At 41.0% G+C, this 19917-nt stretch overlaps 4 protein-coding genes across 4 annotated transcripts; 1 reads left to right on the top strand and 3 right to left on the bottom strand.

The window, feature by feature from the left end:
* Window positions 1-43: 43 nt before the first annotated feature.
* Window positions 44-5797, bottom strand: LOC141848372 (uncharacterized protein At1g51745-like). The gene is made up of 5 exons (XM_074736427.1): window positions 5783-5797; window positions 4880-5704; window positions 3282-3631; window positions 2597-3070; window positions 44-1852 (listed from the first exon to the last, which is right to left on the bottom strand). Exons 2-5 carry the CDS (start codon window positions 5074-5076, stop codon window positions 516-518), a joined length of 2358 nt encoding a protein of 785 aa, XP_074592528.1. The 5' UTR covers window positions 5077-5704; window positions 5783-5797; the 3' UTR covers window positions 44-515.
* An 889-nt stretch (window positions 5798-6686) lies between these two features.
* On the bottom strand, window positions 6687-8298 carry LOC141839904 (ubiquinol oxidase 1a, mitochondrial-like). Its single transcript, XM_074727761.1, has 4 exons — window positions 7906-8298; window positions 7703-7831; window positions 7034-7522; window positions 6687-6935 (listed from the first exon to the last, which is right to left on the bottom strand). The coding sequence occupies exons 1-4, from the start codon at window positions 8251-8253 to the stop codon at window positions 6876-6878; spliced, it is 1026 nt and encodes a 341-aa protein (XP_074583862.1). The 5' UTR covers window positions 8254-8298; the 3' UTR covers window positions 6687-6875.
* A 683-nt stretch (window positions 8299-8981) lies between these two features.
* Window positions 8982-13341, top strand: LOC141840632 (uncharacterized). Its single transcript, XM_074728681.1, has 5 exons — window positions 8982-9371; window positions 9861-9994; window positions 10075-10200; window positions 10424-10551; window positions 13021-13341. The coding sequence occupies exons 1-5, from the start codon at window positions 9143-9145 to the stop codon at window positions 13253-13255; spliced, it is 852 nt and encodes a 283-aa protein (XP_074584782.1). The 5' UTR covers window positions 8982-9142; the 3' UTR covers window positions 13256-13341.
* Window positions 13342-13952: 611 nt separating this feature from the next.
* Window positions 13953-18196, bottom strand: LOC141844971 (protein Brevis radix-like 1). The gene is made up of 5 exons (XM_074732965.1): window positions 18083-18196; window positions 15031-15410; window positions 14806-14941; window positions 14327-14718; window positions 13953-14216 (listed from the first exon to the last, which is right to left on the bottom strand). The coding sequence occupies exons 1-5, from the start codon at window positions 18194-18196 to the stop codon at window positions 14138-14140; spliced, it is 1101 nt and encodes a 366-aa protein (XP_074589066.1). The 3' UTR covers window positions 13953-14137.
* Window positions 18197-19917: the final 1721 nt, after the last annotated feature.

Raw genomic sequence — 19917 nt, 5'->3', positions numbered from 1 at the left:
CGGAACGGTATGACTTGGTACTCTTCCACTAACAGTTGCAACATTGAACAATAAACAAGCTTTGTACCGATATAAAGCTTACAGATACTGGCTCTTCTACAAGACCTTATGAAATTTGTAACATGTATATTTCCGAATGATAGAACACACTCGCGGTAGCAGTTAGTAATTTACAAGAAGTCAGACAAACCACGGTGAATTCTTGAACAGAAAAGCACACCTGCATTCCATGATACTACGTTTCACACGAGCCCTTTGCTAAAGAGCAGCCAGCCATGGGCACCAAGATACTGCCTTAGTTTCCTAACAAGGTAGATAAATATATATATATAACAGGCGATCAACACCAATCAGCAGCAGATCGGATGGACACAATCACTGATCTAATGAAGTCAGTCGACGGAAGCATTCGCTTTGGATGCAGAATCAAATAGTTTATATGAAGCATGAAATGCAGGACCGTAGAGTATCAACAACTTCTAGCTGATAACTGTAAACTATGATGTATTATCTTTTCATTGCTGGATGGCTATTCTGACACGATTGCTCAAAGCTGATGGCCTTCCAATTGCTTCAAGAATCCTACTAAAGGCTATCTTCATAGGGACACATGTAACAGAAGGCACTTGCCCCGCAGGTTTTATCAAACTGCCCAACACATTGCTACCTCTAGCATGTGATAGCTTAACACCCCCACCACCAAATCTTTTTTCAATTGTGAAAGAAGATAGTGCTCTAGTTTTTTGGCTCGACAAGCTTGCTTTCTTATGGGACTTCTTCTGAATTTTTCCTGATGATAATTGGTGCTGGTGGCGATGAGAAACTTTCTTATTTGCTACCTTAGGTACATTCTGAGAAGGATTGGGATATATGAAGGAAGGAGATGCATTTTGATATCTAGACCCCACAGCTTCACCATCATCCAAAGAAGATGCAACTGGATGAGGACGAGGAACTCGTTGCATAACTGTTCTTCTTGCAGTCCTCCAAACTGGTTGGTTTGCTGTATTTTCATCTGTATTAGCATAATTGATGCACAAATATTCACCTGTGCAACCATCTTCTAAGATCTCAATCTGGATGGGGTGCCCTACAATTGCTTTTGCATTCAACCTACTCATCAGAGAAACCAAAGGAACACGCTCGCCTTGATAGCTGGCTTTAACTTTCAGGTCGACATCATACAAAATGGTTCCCATATCTCTCATGGCATGAGCAGCATAAACAGGATCATAACACTCATCAGAGTCTTCCCAGTATTTACCTCGAAGTCCATAAGGTGGCTCATCAGCCTCCCAGCCTGATGTTGACATCAAATGAGAATCACCTTCCAAATTGTTAAAGCCAATATGGTTTCGCCCAAGATCCCTAGCTGCTTTAGAGGCCAGTTTATGTCTTTGTCTTCTGTATTCATCCTGCTCGTGAAGGAAATCTTCACGAATCAAATCAACCTCATCACAAGCATAACTACTAACCTCCTTTTTGATGTGGTACAAACCTTGATCAAGAGCCTTTTGTCTGCAAGGTTCCATCTCCATTTTCGAACTACCACACCTGATTACATTTGTTGTTTCCCTCATAGAACAATCCCATTTATCTGAACTCATAATGCAGATCTTGCCATCCATCCCATCAATTGGCAGCTTAACTACACTACGGTGGTTGCGTTTTCCTTTTATATGCCATTTACAGATTCCGACCCCAGTAGCGTTAGCTGCAGATTGTTCAAAGGGATGAAGGTTGGATATGATGCTGGAAGAAGGCACTTCATCATTGTCCATCTCTTCGAATTCATCTGAAACACAATGTTGAGGAGGGTCACAATCTTTTGATCCAAGGGATCGACCAGTATCTGAAATGAAACCAACATAGATAATATAAAGAATAATAGAAAATTTAGTTAACGATAACTGCAAATAAGCATCAAAAAAGGGAACTAATACTGGGTTAAGAAAATAACACAAATATCTTTCATTCTATCAAAATTTATGTTCAGTGTATTATTCACAATTGGTACAAATGAGAAAGCAGGGTTAAGTTCTTGTTTGTCTGAAACGTTTAACAAGGCATGAGATGCACGGTAAAAAATAACCATCTTGCCAACTATATGCTTTTGCCCCTGCTAGTCTAAATTCTCACTAATATTCAATAAACTAAAGTTGTTTGGCTCAGAACTAACAACTCATCCAGCAAGGATTCCATGTTAATGGTTACTTTTTACCATTCAACAGCATCATTGAATTTTTTTTTTATTATTATAAGGTACTGCAGAAGAGTTGAAGCTTTGGATTAGTGCCATCCAGTAACTGAAGTGCAAAAGGTTACAGCTGTTAATTAACAACAGAGCAAACTACTAGTTCACAAAACTGCAATCATCTACATTGAAGCAATATAGTGATATAAGAACTTGACATATTTTGTGGCCACATTTGCAATACCAACGACTATGATACAGAGTCATGCCAAACTAAACATTGCTTAGGTAAGTAAAATGCAATAAAAGAAAACAAAAATAAGACTAACAAACTTAAGACCCTAAAATGTGCCAATGATGATGCAAATCAAGCTAAAAGATCACACTATTCAAGAGCAATACCTCCTGAGATATGCCCCTCCATCTCAGTGTCCAAGTAATCCCTTGGAGAAGTATCTGAATCATTTGTCAAACTCATCTCAGAAGTTGAGCAATCTTCTGCCACTGAACCAGGTTGATTGAAACCACACTTGTCTGACAATGATTGAGTTTCTTCAGAAGAATTATCTCTATCATGCTGTGAGACAATTGAATCAGCAGAAAGATAGATGCAGCTACTTTGTTTTGCCTGACAAATACCCATATGGTCTTGCTCGCCTTTCAATGATAAATCATAAGGATAACAATCAAGATGAGAAGAATGAGGAGCTGGTATCTTTGCACTAGTTTGTAGAACTTGAACAAGTGGGCGACGTCTATCACGTTTTTTGACTGAAGACTCTTCAGAAAATCCACCATGTGACCTTTTACTCTTGATTGCCAAATTACTTTTATCTCCATTGACATGACTTGTACCTCCAACTATATCGTCAGAACCTACAAAAGCATTCACATCATTCTCAGCAAATTTGGTGCTAGCCAACAAAGAAACAGACAGGAGAGACCCTTTTCTTTAGAGCAATAGGCAAACCAAAATCCTGAAGTCCACTCATTTGATAAATGGCTTCAGAAATATTTCCTATTTGCTTACAGTTTTTTGCATCATTTGAAATCATACAATTGCTCACATTTTTTTCAAGCAACAAACCTTGTTTTCTAATAAGTGGAGCCTTGTGAATGGCACAATCACTTTGGAATGACGATTCATCATTTCTGGCAAATTTATCTGAAGGCGACGAGTTATTAAACTCTATCTTCACAGTACCTAAAGGCTTGCTGGTAATTCCATTTGAGATGATCGCTTGTTTTGGTTGCTTTAGCTCAAGCTGCTTGCTCTCAAGTTCAAGAGCATGAAGAATAGCATCTTCTCTGCGGGCATATTTTTCCCTTTTCTTGATAGGTACTCCTAATGAAGCTTCAGCCTTTTCAATGCAAGCATCAAACTCCCCACAGCGAAATGCCTTAACGCGCTTTGATTTTTCCAGATTGTACCAGTCACTGCAGGTAGGTTCATCTTAAATATCACTACTGAATACTAATACATGAGATTACTAGACATAACCAGATAAACAAAATGCAATATAATCCAAGGTTTGTATGAGCCGAGTAATTAATTTCTCCAATATGTAAACTTAAAAACAATATGAAGCTTATAGCCATGAATAAGGAAACTGTTGGGAGGTCCATCTAAAGATTTTGGAAGCATTTGCAGTTTTGCACAGTGCCACTTAATGAAGATAGAGTAGGTTCTATCCTTGCTCAACTGGCCATTGGATGTTATTGCCAAGGTCTAGTTCAAATCCCCTCCAAGTCCTCAAAAACAAACAAAAGAAGAAAAACTTCAAAAGCCAGTGGTATCCCTGTTTTAGACTTTTAATTGATAAGCATTAGGATTAGAAAACTGCATTGGAATAATTGAATCCGGTTTGAGTTGTTGGAATGAATTATAACCAAGGTCTTGGTTTAAATCCCACCTATGTGTATACTATGACTATGCAACTATTAACTAATGCATCCACCCGAACCCACAGAATTTGATGGTAAAACGGTTGTCTTGCCCTTGTTAAATAGTCTTGATGGAGAAACACGCAAAAATGACTTCATCTCATCCAAATTGTAGTGCTCTTGTAAAACACATGACATATCAATCAGAATTGGAAGTCAGACAGACTGACATTTTCCTTGGTTGAGAAAAATGCAAATTGTATTTGTGTATGCAAACAGCACAGAGTAAAAGTTCTAGATGGTACATAACTATCCTTCCTTTGAATCTACAGACTTCCACATTTTAATGTATACTTCTCAATTTCCAATAAATAATAGTTCCAGTAGTTGTAGAATTTACCAAATCATATGCCTCAATTAAACCCCAATCCTCTAGGTTATCTATTCGACAATAAATAAGCCATAGCATTATATTGTACTCTTGAGACTAGCCTATGTTTGAGTTAAACTAGATATTTGGAATGGTTTCAATTACATTACAATGCCCTAGGGAGGGAAATGTTTATTGAACTATAAGCATTCAGCGCTTACAGTAACCATTACATGGATTCTTAATACTACAAACAAAAGAAGAAATCTCAAAAATTAAGTCATATCAGAGAAAGCAAAGGATGGAGCTAGCGCAAGATAAAATTGCATCATTTCTGGGAATGAAAAAACTGTGAGCACCATATGCATCAACAAATAAAGAGTTTGTTTACTATGTAAGTTGAAAAACAACAGGTAAATCAGAGATCTCACACGCTGGCATCCTCCCTACCCAGGAGTTTGACTGGCGTCCCCGACCTCGGGGACATGAGATGCGATGCCGAAAGCTCTTCTTGCCCAAGAATCCTCCCCGGCCACCAGGATCCGTTCCTCCGTCGCACCCAAACGATCGTCCCGACGCTGCAATCGACGCCGATCCCTCCTCCATCTCCACCCTCTGAACCCCCCATCGCCCGCCTTCCTAGCACCCTAGGCCAGGCCCAGCGGAACTGAAAGGAGCCCTAGAAATCGAAGCCACCGCGACGAGTGCTCGGCAGCCAATGTCACCGATGATCCCGACGGCGGAACACGGATTTTACAGATCCAATCAAGAAGAGTCCAGCTCCGACATGAGTTCCCACTCATATCGAACGAGATCTCATCCTCGTTTACTCCGCAGGGGCCTCCTCTCCTTAGGGTTTCACCGATCGCGACAACCACCACCTGAACGGCGGCCGTCCTCGCACCACAGACGAATCGATGTGCAGTTCACCCTTTTCTTCCCTCCCCGTTTTCGCTCACAAAGCAGAGGGATGAGATGAGGCGACGCTGATGCCGAAGAGAAGGAAGACGAGAGGAGGAATAAATTTTTTCCAATTTTTATTCAAAATAGTAAATGGAGGAAGACGGTGACGACGACCTCCGGAGACCGCTCCACGAATCACTGGTTCGGTAATTGAATAAATAAGCACTCGCCGTTCACATTTTTTTTCTTGCTCTTCGTCCGCCTTGGCGAGCCATTGAGTCGAGATGGCTGTGCGATGGGGATCCAACGAAGGAGAGCGTTTGGTGGCATGTGTTCTACGCACGAGGCAATCCCTGGACCCAAATAAACAGCCTAGGAAAAATGTCACATGTACACAATAAACACCGATGATGACGTGATCAGATACTTACTTGCAAGCGCGATATGGAACACCCACGAAACAAGCTTCGGCATACGCCACGGTGATTGCTTGGTCAATTTGGCTAGCCAGCATTCCTTGTATCGTTGATACAAGTAACAGACAGCGTCACAGTCTGGTGAACATGAGGCAACGCCAAGCATGAATAATGCTCAGACATCAAGTGGTAATTGTATTTAATTTAAACTATCGCGCCTATAAGGAGACTTATTAATGTACGAGTTTTTTTTTTCCTTTATGCACTAGTTGAATCGATAAAACCGACAAAAAACGTATACAAAAGGAACCTATTCATAAGACATCAGTGATCGAAAATTTTCTGTGCTACAAAACCGATTACAAGTATAAAGGACATTCGCTTACTGATACATGCTAAAATTGACAAGTAATCATAGTACTGCGTGCAGCATTAAGATCGAACCGATGTTAATAGCGCCTGAAATTAATAATCATCGTTCTGCCACTACAAAAACGAAGAGAAAAATTCTGTTTCTAATAATAATTACAACTCGTCTGTGTGACTCTTAAAAAGCTTCCTACTACATTCTAATCTGAACTGCGAAGGAACAAAGCATCGAATTAAGACAAGTATATTTCAACGACGTTAATATATGCCTAAACGTGTTACGAGTTCTTTTGACCAGATTTTGTTGTCCTCTTGACCTACAAAATCACGAGTTTGGAGCTACAAAAGTCTTTTCCCAGCCGTGACCAAGAAAAGCTCCGTGATGTGAATAAAACTGATGCTCCACAGACCTTAACGCAAACCAGACACCAGAACATGATAGACATTATCAAACAAGACCTCAAGGCAAGCAAGCAACAAATACGAACGATCACGGTGATGCTCCAGAGCCCGTCGAAGATGGTTTCTCTTTTTAGTAAAAACAAAAAACTGGTGAAAGATGACACTGCAATTGTTACGCACAATTATAGGGTTTACATATCATTTGATATGTACAATACGGGATCACCATCAAACAAAACAAATTATTCCAGGTTTTACAGTCGATCTATTTGTTCATAATACCTCTACGACTTCTACTACTGCCGGGCAGAATATAGCGTACAAGGAGAGCAGCATTTCAGTGATAGCCCAGCGGCGCAGGTGTATTTTTCAGCTCCATTCCCTGGTAATGAATATCCTACAATGCAATCACCAACAGTGAGCTATGTGCCATTTATACTATCGGAAGAAAGATAATGCACTCCTCTTAATAGGGCGAGGCGATAGTTAGCATACCGAAGCGAAGTGGTTGACATCGCGGTGGTGAGCCTCATCGGCGCGGACGACAGTGACGACGTCCTTGAGCGTGGCGTCGGGCGGGAGGCACCAATAGTCGATGGCAATGGCAGGGGCGGGGACGTTCTCGATCTTGCCCGCTTCCAGGTCCTTAAGGTACTCGGTGTAGGAGTGGATGGCCTCCTCCTCCAGGTAACCGACCACACGGTGGGCGAACTTGGGCGACACCAGGTAGCCCAGGAAGTAGGCGTTGAAGAAGACGCCCTGCACCGCAAGCACCAGCGCCCGCTCGTACCACCGTGGCTGCGCCACTTCCATGAAGGTCATCAGGTGCATCCGCTCATTCTCCGCCTCCTCCAGCAGCGCGCGGATCCAACCGCCGCTGTGCTCGAAGCGGCGAAGCGACCGCAAGTGGAGAAACATGCCGCCCACCATCCCAGGGACCGCCGCCACCGTCTCCAACATCATCGCGCGGCATCCGTACCTCCTCTGTTTCAGAGTTGGAGCAACTCAAGAGTTTAGTACAACGCTATAACACACAGAGAAACAAAAAAAAAAAAGCGAGTAATACAAAAAAGACTCCAGAGAAACTACACCGCAAGGAAGCTCCGAAATCCTTGGAGAGGAAGAAACTACACCGGACTCCGGAGGAAAAATAAGAGAACGCACCTGGAAGAAGATATCGGTGGGGAATCGCAGGACTTTGACAGTCCAGTAGGCGATCTTGTCGAGGAAGGTGGTGGGGACGTGGTGTTTGTTCAGATCGATCGAGGTATCGGACTTGTACGCCTCCCATGGCTGAGAAATTTACCATGCCCAATTAGAGTAAGAGATTTAGCGATGCGATCGATTACTAGAATTGAGTCGCTTACCATGAAGCAAGACCACCTCCAAGGAGTGCCGTCCTCCTTGGTGATCTTGTACCGCTCGATGCCCCAATAACTCGAAACAAGCTTGCCTTCGCTAGGATGGACGGCCGCAGATTTCGCCTCATCCTCCTTCTGAGCCTCGCCTCCGAGCGCCGGAGACGCCGAAGTGCTGGCCATCCGGACAGGGAAGAGGCGCAAAAGCACCGGGGAGGGCGAACGCGAGGAGGACTGGAGCAGCGCGTACGACGGTTCCACCGCGGCGGAGGCGCGGTATGCAGAGGCGGTGGAGAAGAGGCGAGGACCGAGGTGTCGGAACAGCGCCGATCCGGCCATCCGAGAGCCCATCGTCATCAGCAAACAGAATGAAAGGAAGAAAAAAATCGAATTTAATTATGGAACGATAAAGAGCATGCGACGGTGATATTATAGCACCCACGAGTCGGAGAGTCTGAGTCGGTTCGCGGACAAAGCTAAGCCGTCGAATTCACCAGAGATTCGTGAAGAGCGATATCAATTTGGGTGCGCGAGAGAACGTGGCAGTTTCCTTGCTTATCGGAACGTAAAGATGCCAGCGAGTACACGTTACGAGTTTGATTGTACTGGCGGCTGACTGCCGAGAAGCTTCCTTTTCTATTTAGTCCACGAATCAATTAATTAAGTAACCGCGGTAGTTATGCCTTTTTTGTGGCGAGGTGAGCTGGCGATTGGTGTTTCTTTTCTTGGGCGGCAAGGCAGGGCGCTGGAGCAGGATAAACGTAGATGGAGTTAGAGCAGGATACAGGGAAATTTGAACTCCCACCGGCCACCGTTGACTTGGAAATCTCATATGGCTAGGGACCATTTCAATAGAATTGATTAATATATAATTGTTTTTAAATATTTCTTTACGCATCGTTTCTTAGAACATTCTTGAATAATGATTTTTAATAAAATTTTATTATTGTTAGATTTTTTTATTTAATTGATGGTTATAAGTGTTTAACTATATGTTCACAGAAAATAAGTATTGAAACGGATCGAGGTGCCAGCGCCGAAATATAAATTTTCTTTTGACGGCTTTTCCCTTTTTTTTTTTTTTGTTAAGCAATAAAGCATCTCCTTTCCCTTTCCTTTCCATTTGCCAAATCCAACTCCCAACTTCGAAGTGCCATCGACCCCGTTCCCTTTCGTCGTCGCGATTCAGGCCATCTCAGGCTATCTGAACTCGAAAGCCATGGATTTCAACTAGCTTTTGTCTCTTATGGATCCGCCGGAGCCCTCCGGCGGCAGCGGAAGTGGAAGCGGCAAAGAAGCGAGTGGAGGTGTGGGAGGAAGAGTACCTCGCGTATTTTTTCTTCGGAATCTCATTCTCCCCCTCGCCGCCCCCTTTCTGTTCTCCTTCCTGGCGGGATTCGTCGGTTTGGCCATTGAGCAACTCTCGGTCTCTTCCCTGGTCTCGCTACCCTCGACTTGTAGAATTGTTTCTAGTGGTGAGTTTCTTTATGCTTGTTCACAATGTTCTTATCAGGCATAATTTCTTTCATGTATCGTTTCCCTAACTAAAATGGTGACCAAGTTGACCTAGCGTAGTTTGCAAATTTCACATTTAATTAGTATGTTCTTGTTTACCCGCTGATTCAAACTTATGACTCTGAGTTTATGTCCATTATTTATTGCTTCATGTGTTGGATAATGTTTTTCTTTTCTTATTATACATTGGAATTACTTTAGTTGTTAACATGGGTCGTATGTAATATATACTTATCCTGTTGTTTCCTTGGTCCTTTTACATTCCATCTATAATATGTATTTGGTATGTTTTCAGGCCGGTGAATTTTTATTATTGTGACACCTTCTTTACCTTAGAAGTGCTAACAAGCTCAATGCACATGATGAATCTCTTTGCTATCCTTTCAAACTGCTAATTTCTAGCTTCAATATGCATTGACATTGAACTGTTATGCTTGGACATCTTTTAGGTGTAGATGTTAGAACGTCCAAGACATGCGAACTTGGAATATTGAATTATAAAGCTAAGCGAGTGCTCTATCCTTCAGAGAAGAGCACAAGATTCCCTTGTCGTTATGATTACTATTGGTCTGCCATTTTTGAGGTGATCAGTAATCTATTTAAATCAGACTATTCAATTACTTCAAAACTATGGCTAATAAAATGAAATACTTATGTATGCAGGTAGAGTACAAAGAATATTTTACTAGTCAAATATTTCATGCAGTGGCAGAGGTCCCCAAAGAAGCTCTCCCTGAGAAATGTCGCCCTGGTTTTGAGACTGCCTGGTTGACTAAAATGAAATTCAAGGTAAAGGCTCTGGTTTGTGTTCTGAAGCAAAAGCCCTTTTCTAAGGTTTGGAGGAGAAATTCACTAATCATATGGCAAGTGATCGATAATATGCTTGATGCAGATGCTTATCTGTTTTTTTTCTTACCCAAATGCATGTCAAAAATTTTTATAAATTTTATTTTTTTTCCTCCTTAATATCACAATATCTTCTGCCCTTTTTAATATGCTATTCTTTCTGTAGGTAAATGAAACATACAGTTGTAGGTATATACCAGGTAGTAAAAAAGCTGACATTATGCCAGACGATCTCTTTCATTGCCAAGCAAAAGAACCTACCATTACAGAGATGTTCAGGAGATTTTTTATTCTGTAAGTTCCTCAATATCTGAGTTTTTCCTGCATTTGTGATCAGGTGCAACCTCTTCTACTTTGCATCAATGTGATTAAATACAACTTCATAAATAAAACCCAAGTATCTACCTCTTTTAACATAAAATGCTGCTTTCTGAGATTATTTCTTCATAATATGTGTTAGATCCTTTTTTTCCTAGTTCCTATTACATTTCTTGGGAGATTGATATAGTATTTCAATTGTCATTATCCAAAATCTGAGCAAGGACTGGAGGCATGAATCTAGATGAGGGTCCAGTTGAGCGCCTTAAATCTTATTAGGCACACGAATTCAATCAGACATTATCTAAGTGACAACAACATCCTTGATCATGTCTTCGTCTCCTCAAGCATAAAGTCTAGGAGATTCATTTATCTAGGTGACAACAATATCCCCGTCTTATTAGGCACCCAAGTTTGAAAGATCTATTCCTTGCTATGATGACACTTTTCCTCTTCTTTGTGGCCATGACATGTGCTAGTTAGGTCATCGTCCTCACATTCTTCTCCAACTTCTCCTGCAAGCTCACCATGATGCATGTTGGATTGGGTATTGCTATGATGCGTGCCAGTGTCACATGGATGCATCCTCATTGATGGCAGTTTGCATGAGCCTTGTTGATGGTAGGCTAGTTTCAAGAGGCAAAGCCCTCACATGAGGGGTATTTTGTCATTTCCCCACTTCCCACCTCCTCTCCACCTTTCCCTTTCCATCATTCAAGCAAACAACTTCATCCCTTCCTCTTCCCACCATATTTCCCTCCTTCCTTTCCTCCTTTATCTCTTTCCCTTCCAACTTCCCTCCTCCAAAGTAAACTGACCCTAAAAGAACTTTATTCTTTAATGAAAGGAATAAAGCTTGATTTTGTTCTATATGTTAAAACATAAGAATTATACTTGAACAAGTGCATAACCCTTATGCAATTACATACCTAGGTGTTTTAAAGCTCGTAGCACTGTAAGGGCATCTTTGCTCTTGTGGAATGAAAGAATTTCGTGGAAAGGCATAGAAGTTGAGGCATATTCATCTTCCTATCCTCAGAAATTTGGAAGGAATCCAAACTCCTTTCTGTGGGAAATTTTTTTTTTCCAAAAAAATTTCCACCTAAAATATGCTGGAAACAAACTTTTACAGCAGAAAAATTGGGGAATGTTGTCTTTGCCCTTCTGAATCGTCCTTAGTCTTTTTATCTTGGCATAGAACCTTGATGAAACATCTCTTTGAGCTATCCATCACCTTCTCTCCCAGTTGACAGCGCTCAACTACCTTGAGCCCTAATTGAGGTTCAATGCTTGGTCACCAACCTTGCTGTGGACCTGAATTGTCAGAACAACGATGAGGGTGAGATTGTAGGCGGCCACGATACTTCACTCGAGCATGGTTGTCAGGGAGTGTCAGCTGAGATCGGAGGTGAATGTTCTCAGTTTGGCATCAGATGGGCCTTGGATTATGGTTAGGGCATTCATATTCGCGAGCAAGTGTGGATGTGTGGCAGTGTGGTCAGAGGGACTGATGGGGAGGAGGTCAATGAGAGAATATCTTCTGGAAATGGTCCAGGAGTCGGCAGTGCTGTGAACGAGCTATTGACTGAATTATTTTATTGGAGAAATGTGGAATTCTTTGTCACTTCCTTTCCTTTGCGTGATGTAAACAGTGCCTAAACAACACAAACTACTAACATGGATGAACAAAAGGAACTGAATTAGAGAACTGGGTGGGTAACCTAGGGTTGGGTGCCACTGCTAGATCCACCGATAGCCTCAAACTATGGATTAGTGTGCCAACTCAACAATAAAGTAATTCTAATTGAATGAAAGAGCAATAAACATGATAAGAATTAGTATGGAAGTTGCATTTACTTATAAATGCATATATGTTATTTTGATCATTTTGAATAGAATCTGAAAACATACTTGGTTTTTCCAATCTTGTTCCATGTTATTTCAGGTGTCATGATGTATGTATACTTGTGATAATTTACCTTTAAATTCAGCATATAGTGCATATTGAAGGACCATAGCTAATCATATGGCTAAAGCTATGTTACTTGGACTGAGGTCATGATTATCTTACATAGTATGATCTAGGTGTTGCTTCATCTTTCTATTTTTTTTTTATTATAAATGTTCAAAATATATAGGGGTTAGATAGAGTCTTGAGCATCAGAGGGCTAAAGTATAGGTCTCCCAATGGTAGGCAAGGGTAGGCTGTATATAATTACAGATACATTTGTTTCGTTGTTAAGTTTCTTGTATTTCTTGTACTAGATTATTTACATGGTTCGCTTCCTTTGACCATTATTTCAATAAGATAATTTGATGCTGCAGCTTTAAGTTGAATCATTGTACTTTCTTTACTATAGTCATGATAGAATTTAGTATGTGAAGTCTTCTATGGTTGATTGTAATTTCCGTAGGCATTTGATGCTCATCAATATCTTAAAACAGATCCAAAAATTTATACCTCAAGGAGTTTTTTGGACGTCATATATTGCATTCAGCAGCAGGAGTCATCTCTGGCATGCTGGTCTCCATATTTGTTCTCGTCCTTGTCAGAATATTCCAAAACTTAGCTCGAACAATTGTTAGAAAATGGACCAGTTCGAATGCTAATATTTTGGTGAAACTCAGGCGATTTTGCTTTCTTGTGGCCTTCATATGTGCTATGTGCTGGTTAAGTTAATAGGGTTGCAACAAGCGTTTTCCAAAAGGTCTGTATGAAGTCCCGTGGAGATAGAATTTTATTTATGTACGATAAGTAAACTACAATTCTTTCCTCTAATTTGTAATTATTGCTAATTTGTAACTATTGCCTTCATAAGAAGGTAAATCGAGAAACTGCAGTTGGTCACAACGCAGGAGGATATTATCTGATTTCATCAGGAAAATCCTTATCCTTTTCTGTAAATTTGTTGCGTCGTAATCAACTCAGCTATATCTCAGTGGGATTAATGTATTCAGTGCTTCCAATGGAGCAGTCGTAATAAGTAATAACATCAAAAAAACAATGCTGGCAAAACCTCACATTGTTTATCATAAAACTAAATAAAAATTAAATCTGATATTTCAGTGTTCTGCCTTGTCATTATACACATCCAGCGGAGCTATAAAGGTGTCAAATACGTTGGATGGCTTGCCAGACATCGCCTAAGAGTATTTGGTGCAACGAGGCTAATGTTAGCTTCAACTTGACACAACTGAAAGGGTGGGGGAAAGTGGCAACAGATTTGGGAGAATGTCATTATGTTAGTTCCATGTAAGTTGAACTACCAAGCTGTTTCCACTTTTGGACTTAAGTTTCTGAGTTGGAGTCACGACACTCCCACAATCCAAGTGTTTTCCCAAGGGGCACCGTCGGACCAGCATCATCTATACCCATCCTTAAAATCAAATACATCTGATGTTAAGTTCAAGAAACGACAAAAACGCCCATGAAATCCGATCGATATGACATTTGTTAGGAGAACATCCCATGTAAGACGACAGTTTCCTGGTTTTGCTTTTCTCTTCTAAATTAAATCAGTGTTGCTTGGAGTGTGCAGGAGATTTGTTTTGCTGTCTTGGTCTACATATATTGAGCTTGGATCCTCTCTCTGTTGGCTTCCCACCACAGCTTAGCATGCACCTCCCCGAACTTGTCTCGACTGAACGTACGGCAGACACCATCAAATCGTGGCCCTCATTAGTAACAGAATGAAAGTGAATGCATGCACAGTCTACGATGTAGCAGAAACTCCATGTGTTAAATAAAAACCTGAATCGCACACGACGGAGTTCCCTGGTGCCGTCGCCATTCTCGCGGATGGTGATATAAACACCGGCCTCATCTTGCTCCACCCACTCCGTTATCTCAAGGTCGCTGGCGTTGCTGGCGGAGACGGACGCCTCGTCTCTGGACGAGACGGTGGTCCTCGATGCATCCACCGAAGCGGCTTCTTCGGTCTTGACACCGGAGGCTCCTTCTGTGGTGGTCGCGGCAGCGGCAAGTGAATGAAGCCGATGCGGAAGGATGTGGGACGTGGCTAAGGCTGCAGGTAGCGGTGGCTTGTGCGTCTCTGATCTGGCGATAATCAGCTCTGTGGCGGGTGGCGCCGGAGTGATGGGGCTCTCCTTTGTCAAGCTCACCTTCGACCACATCGATTCTCCCTGAATACATAACAATCTATATATATGAAGTATCATCTCTTACGATTCGTCATCGATGGCGTACTGGTTCTAAGATGATTGACTGACCTCGCCGTCGTCGTCCGATCTGGCTGGAGTCTGGAGCGCCTGTCGGTCATAGCGCTGCACATTGTAAAGCTCCATGATCCTGTCGTAGTTCTCACCCCACCATCTCTGTGCTTGCCACTTGTTAAACATCTCCCGGCTAAGAGGAAATTACAAATTAACTCGATCGAGTTCATCAAGCCAACATTAATTTCGGTCAGGGCCAGAAACAGATGGTAAGAATAAGACCTGAATCGAATGCGCTTCAGTTCGTTGCCGGCTCCTCCAGGGAGAGAAACGAAGGTGATATGAACGCCGGGCTCCACCTGCGCCATCCACTCCTTGGGTTCAACGTCCTCCTCCACCACTATATCATCCTCCATGCCCACAGTCCACTTCCCTCCGCACCTCCGCTGCTCCTCTTTCACGCTCTTAGTCGCGTCCCACGCCGCTGGCCTCGAAGTTACTGCGCCCAACTGGTTGCTGTAATGGACGGCGTCTTCGTAAGTATAGGCGCCGTGCTGCTGCCTTTGGCTATGGTGGTGGCGGAAGCTCCTGCTCCTGAATGAGGAAGAAGAGGATGAGCTGCTTCCACCTCCTTTGGAAAACCTCAGAACCATGTCCTTTATCTGCGTAGTTCAAATCGCGCCTCCGCATCATGTTATATATTGACATTGATCTATTTAGCTTTATGATTCAACAAACAGTAGGAAGAAGATTGGTGGCTCGTGATTAGCCATGAATTAGCATCGAGAACACACGATCGCCAGGTGACTGCACAAGTGAACGGTTTAAGAAAAAATTACTTTAAGAAATTACCCTTATGAAAGAAAAAAAAGTCATCGGTTTGACCCTTGTCGCCCATTTCATAGGGCAATTTTGGAGGAAAGAAAAGTAGAGAGAAGTTTTTCCTATAAATATCCTTCTTGTTGCTACTTCGGTAAGCTGATCCTTCTGGTTCCTTCGTCCACAAGCCAACCTTTCACTAGTCCACGAAGCAACTGTGTCCACTAGTGTAGACCATATATGTAGTTCATAGTTCATACTTGAACAGAGACGTTGTCTAAGATCAAGAGAAAATATCTAGATTCAGAGGGTTCTTGCTGGTAACTTCTCATATATGTTTGTGGCTAAATGTTCGGACAGGAGAATTATTCAGCATTGGCAATCAGATATTTCTAATGTATTTTTTTATTATATCATGAGGAAATTATATTTATGGAGTAATCATTTGGATTAATTCATCCATAATTTTTATCTCATATTTATCAATTCAAAAAATCTATGTATAATCTTCGACAAATTCGTTGTGTATAATTTCATCATTTATATAACTGATTACAAGCTTAAGAATTTTTTAATTAAAAACTGATTCTTCTTTATTCTACAAATATAATAATAATATTTTAATAATTGATAATTGATCGTTATATGAAAGTTGTTTTCTCCCTCAAACAATATATTATTGGGTGTCTTCAAAGAATATAAAATAGATGGAGTGTAATTTTATCTTCATACCAATTGTTGTAAACTTCTTTGTAACTTCATCCTCACCTACTATGTCTGATCCTTAGGTTTTTCAAAATATTGGGAGCTATACAATATGTTGCTATCACACGACCTGATATTACTTTTGTAGTAAATCGTGTTTGTCAGAATTTATATATGCTTCCACTGAATAAAATTTAGAAGATGTGAAAAGAATACTTCTTATCTTAAAAAGTACTACTATTCTATGTAATTTTCTTTTATATCATCAAATATCTCTAAATTTACAGTGCTTATAGTGGATATACAACATTTCTTGAATGAAATCTTATCTCATAGAATTTTAAAAAGTAACCTATAGTATCTCTTATTCAAGTATTACTATTGAATATAAATTTATAATTAATACAATGTCTGAAATTGTTTGACTTTTATCATTTCTTTTTTATCTTCATCTTGTGTCAAATATTGCACCAAATTAATTACCACAACAATATTAGAGCCACATATTTTATAGCAAATTTTATATTTCATATATATATATGTAAAATATGTAAAAATTAATTTTTATTTTGTTTGAGAACATGTGACAATTTAATAATTATTTATCTTTTCACATTCCTGTATAGGATAAATGTTGATATATTTACTAAGCTCTTATCTAAATAATATTTCAAAAGATTAACAAGCAAGCAAACATAACTATCTCTTATTGAATTTGCCCATGGGTAAAAGAGAGAATATATCAACGTGACCGTGCCAAACTAGATTAATATTAGAATACTCTAATTATTAGAATAAATATTTTCGTCAATTGATCGAGTACTATAATATTTTCTAATCAAGATACCTTTTCAGTTCATTACCTTTCTTTCCTTATCATTTGGGGCTAGCCATCGGCAAACGGCAATTTGTTGAAAGTATTGTACTTATTTGTCCTTTTCCTCCTTCGCAAAAGAAAAAATCATTCTTCGTAAACATTTACTTCTCTCGATCGTGCTAAATGGCCACAAGAGAAAAACAATACTCCAATTAATTAATGCGACTTCATTTTCTGCAGCAACACTCCTCTTTGCTTCTTTCTTCCCACTATAGCAAAGCAAAGTGTAAAAGGCAGCGTTAATTTATCCAGCGACGAGGTTTGTTTCCGTGATATAAAGCTCCTACAGCACAATCCTTGTTTAAATTAAAGGCACGAAAACGGAAGGGGATCATCCTTCTATATATGCAAGTTTGCATGGATCTGCTCGTCTATTTGCCTAATCAAACAACGTTAATCCTGATCGACCTCTCCTTAATTTTTCTAGTGCAAGTATACTGATTATCCTTACTTCCTACTTAAGCATCATCGTATATATATGTTTTGTACATCTCAAGCCACCAGTTGTATGTTTCTCTGACACCAAAGTGAAAAGAGAGTGGGAGAACCATCGTCGCTTTATTCCTCGCGGCGGCGCCTACTTCCTCGTCGCACTCAAAGGCTTACTTTCCGCCAGGTTCTTCTTTCGAGAATTAAAGAGTTAACTTTCTCGGACGTCATGCTTCTCCAGCTAACTAGGGATCTGCGCGTCTTCTCTCCCTTGAGTGGCTGAACTGTTTATCTATTTAATTTGGGCCGATCGACTGACCTCAATTTTCTACCATCTATATATGCAAAATGGACACGGACCTCTTCAATTAATGTGCAATAAATTAAATTGTCGAGCAAATGCGCAAATGATTGGTTAATGTTTAGGACTATCTAAGGCTTAATGCATCAAATAATACGTTGATTTTCTGAATGAGAAAAAGTATCACTTCGGTACTGACTGACCTGTGAGGTGAGGCTTTTTACGGCTTCTTTGTTGCTCGGAGTCTTCGACGCACGCGCCCCGTCCTCTGCACCGTCGTCAGCGTCCTGCTTCGCGCACGCAATGCAGGCCAACATCTTCTCTGCCGCGCGCGTCGCGTCCTTTGTTTAATTTGTTCTCCGCCTAGCTACTGCGTACCTGCCCCTGCAAGATCAGACGCAACACTATTCATGAAGTAGCTAGCCATGTCGATCGATGCCCACTGCATGCGGAGGGGAAGCGGAGGATTAATAGATCAGAAAGAAAGCTATGGCGTCGCCGGCGTACGTCTTATAATAACCCCGACCCAGAAGCCTACCACGCCCTATTTAATGATGGTGTCGGCGATGCCAAGCTGGGTGCCCGATCGATCTGGTAAAATAGTTTCATTATATTGGGCAAGTAAAGTTTTGGCAAGGGCTATTGGCAAGGGCGTTTGCCTGCCATTATGCATGGAATGGAAGGCAGCTCGGAGTGGATAGTAAGTAGTAAATGAAGGTACTGACTGCTTACGGTACTGACTTTTTGTATGCGTATTACTTTATTATAAAGCCGACAGATCTTGCTGTTAGCCATGGCCAAGAATAAGATAGATCTATTGCAGGTACTGTCAATGACTTCACCTAGAGGCGACAATAGTTAAAGATATGCACAGATGCCAATTAATGGTTCATCTACTGGAATAGAGGAAGAGAGCTCATTTAACAGCAAAATTAATTCAGTATGAACCGCCCCTATACTTGTCTGAATTCACTAGCTAGCTAGGGCTCAAAGCGGAATCTAGCGTAGCAAAAGGAATTGAGAAAAGATTTATATAGAAGCTTTCACCTTGATTAAGTTGTGGTTGTTGTCTCCAGAGTTTCTTCCTTAGACAGCAGGCAGGCCAACACAAAGATAGACGATCGCCCACGCGGATTTACGTCAAGCGTTTTGTCCCCTTCTTCGAAACGCCGTGGGGAGCTACCACGTATTTGCAACAGCCAGCGAGTGAGACGAGAAGTCGACTTCGCATGTCCCCTGCATCGGCCCCTTCAATTTATTGGCTAGAACTACTGCATTGCACTCTTCAAGTGCTCCTTTATTATTATTATTACTGTTGTTTATTCCTTTTCAAACTGGACCGTTGTCTCTCGCTTTGGCTTTGCACTTGCTTTGCCTCTCAGTTCAGTTCAGTTCAGTTCCCAGTGCGATCTTCCAAGAGATTCGAGAAGCAGTTGCACAACGTCCCTGGAAAATGTGCTTAGCGATAGAACAGTATGTTCTTTTACTTTTTAGGAAGTAGCGACGATAAGCGTGTTTAGTCACTTGTGCTACGTTCATGGAGGCTTTACCAGCCTTATCGTTGTTTGTGGCAAAGCGAGCGATGCGTTCTCCGATGTTATGCAGAAGCTTCTTTGTGTTTTGTTTATCCTTTACTTTTTTTTCCTCCCTGAAAAAAAAATTATTGGTTGCAGAGTTTTTCTGGTTCAAAAACTGTAGGGCCATGATATTCTTTCTTATTTATGTGGATGACATCTTATTAACGGTAATGTGATATCCTGTTCGATCTCTATCTCTGCTATATGTCAGCAATGGCAAGACTGCTTACAAATACCGATTGGCGATTCAGTCTGGCTTGCTTTTGCTTTTTTGTCGCATAGATATCGCCACCCTATAGTGATGCAGATGTTCTTTTTTGGAATTCGAAAAAGCAACCCACTGTATTTCTGAAGCTGAATATAAAGCTATAGCTAATGCAACTTCAGTTATATAATCACTTCTTTCAGAACTTCATCTTGCTATCTTGACGCTAGCCAACAATTATCTGTTTCATAATCTC

This window comes from Curcuma longa, chromosome 1 (assembly GCF_044706935.1).
Source record: "Curcuma longa cultivar G26 ecotype Majalengka, Jawa Barat chromosome 1, ITB_CL_G26_1.1, whole genome shotgun sequence".
NCBI lineage: Eukaryota > Viridiplantae > Streptophyta > Magnoliopsida > Zingiberales > Zingiberaceae > Curcuma > Curcuma longa.
Note: the sequence above shows the minus strand (reverse complement) of the source record. Positions and strands in the feature narration are given on the sequence as shown.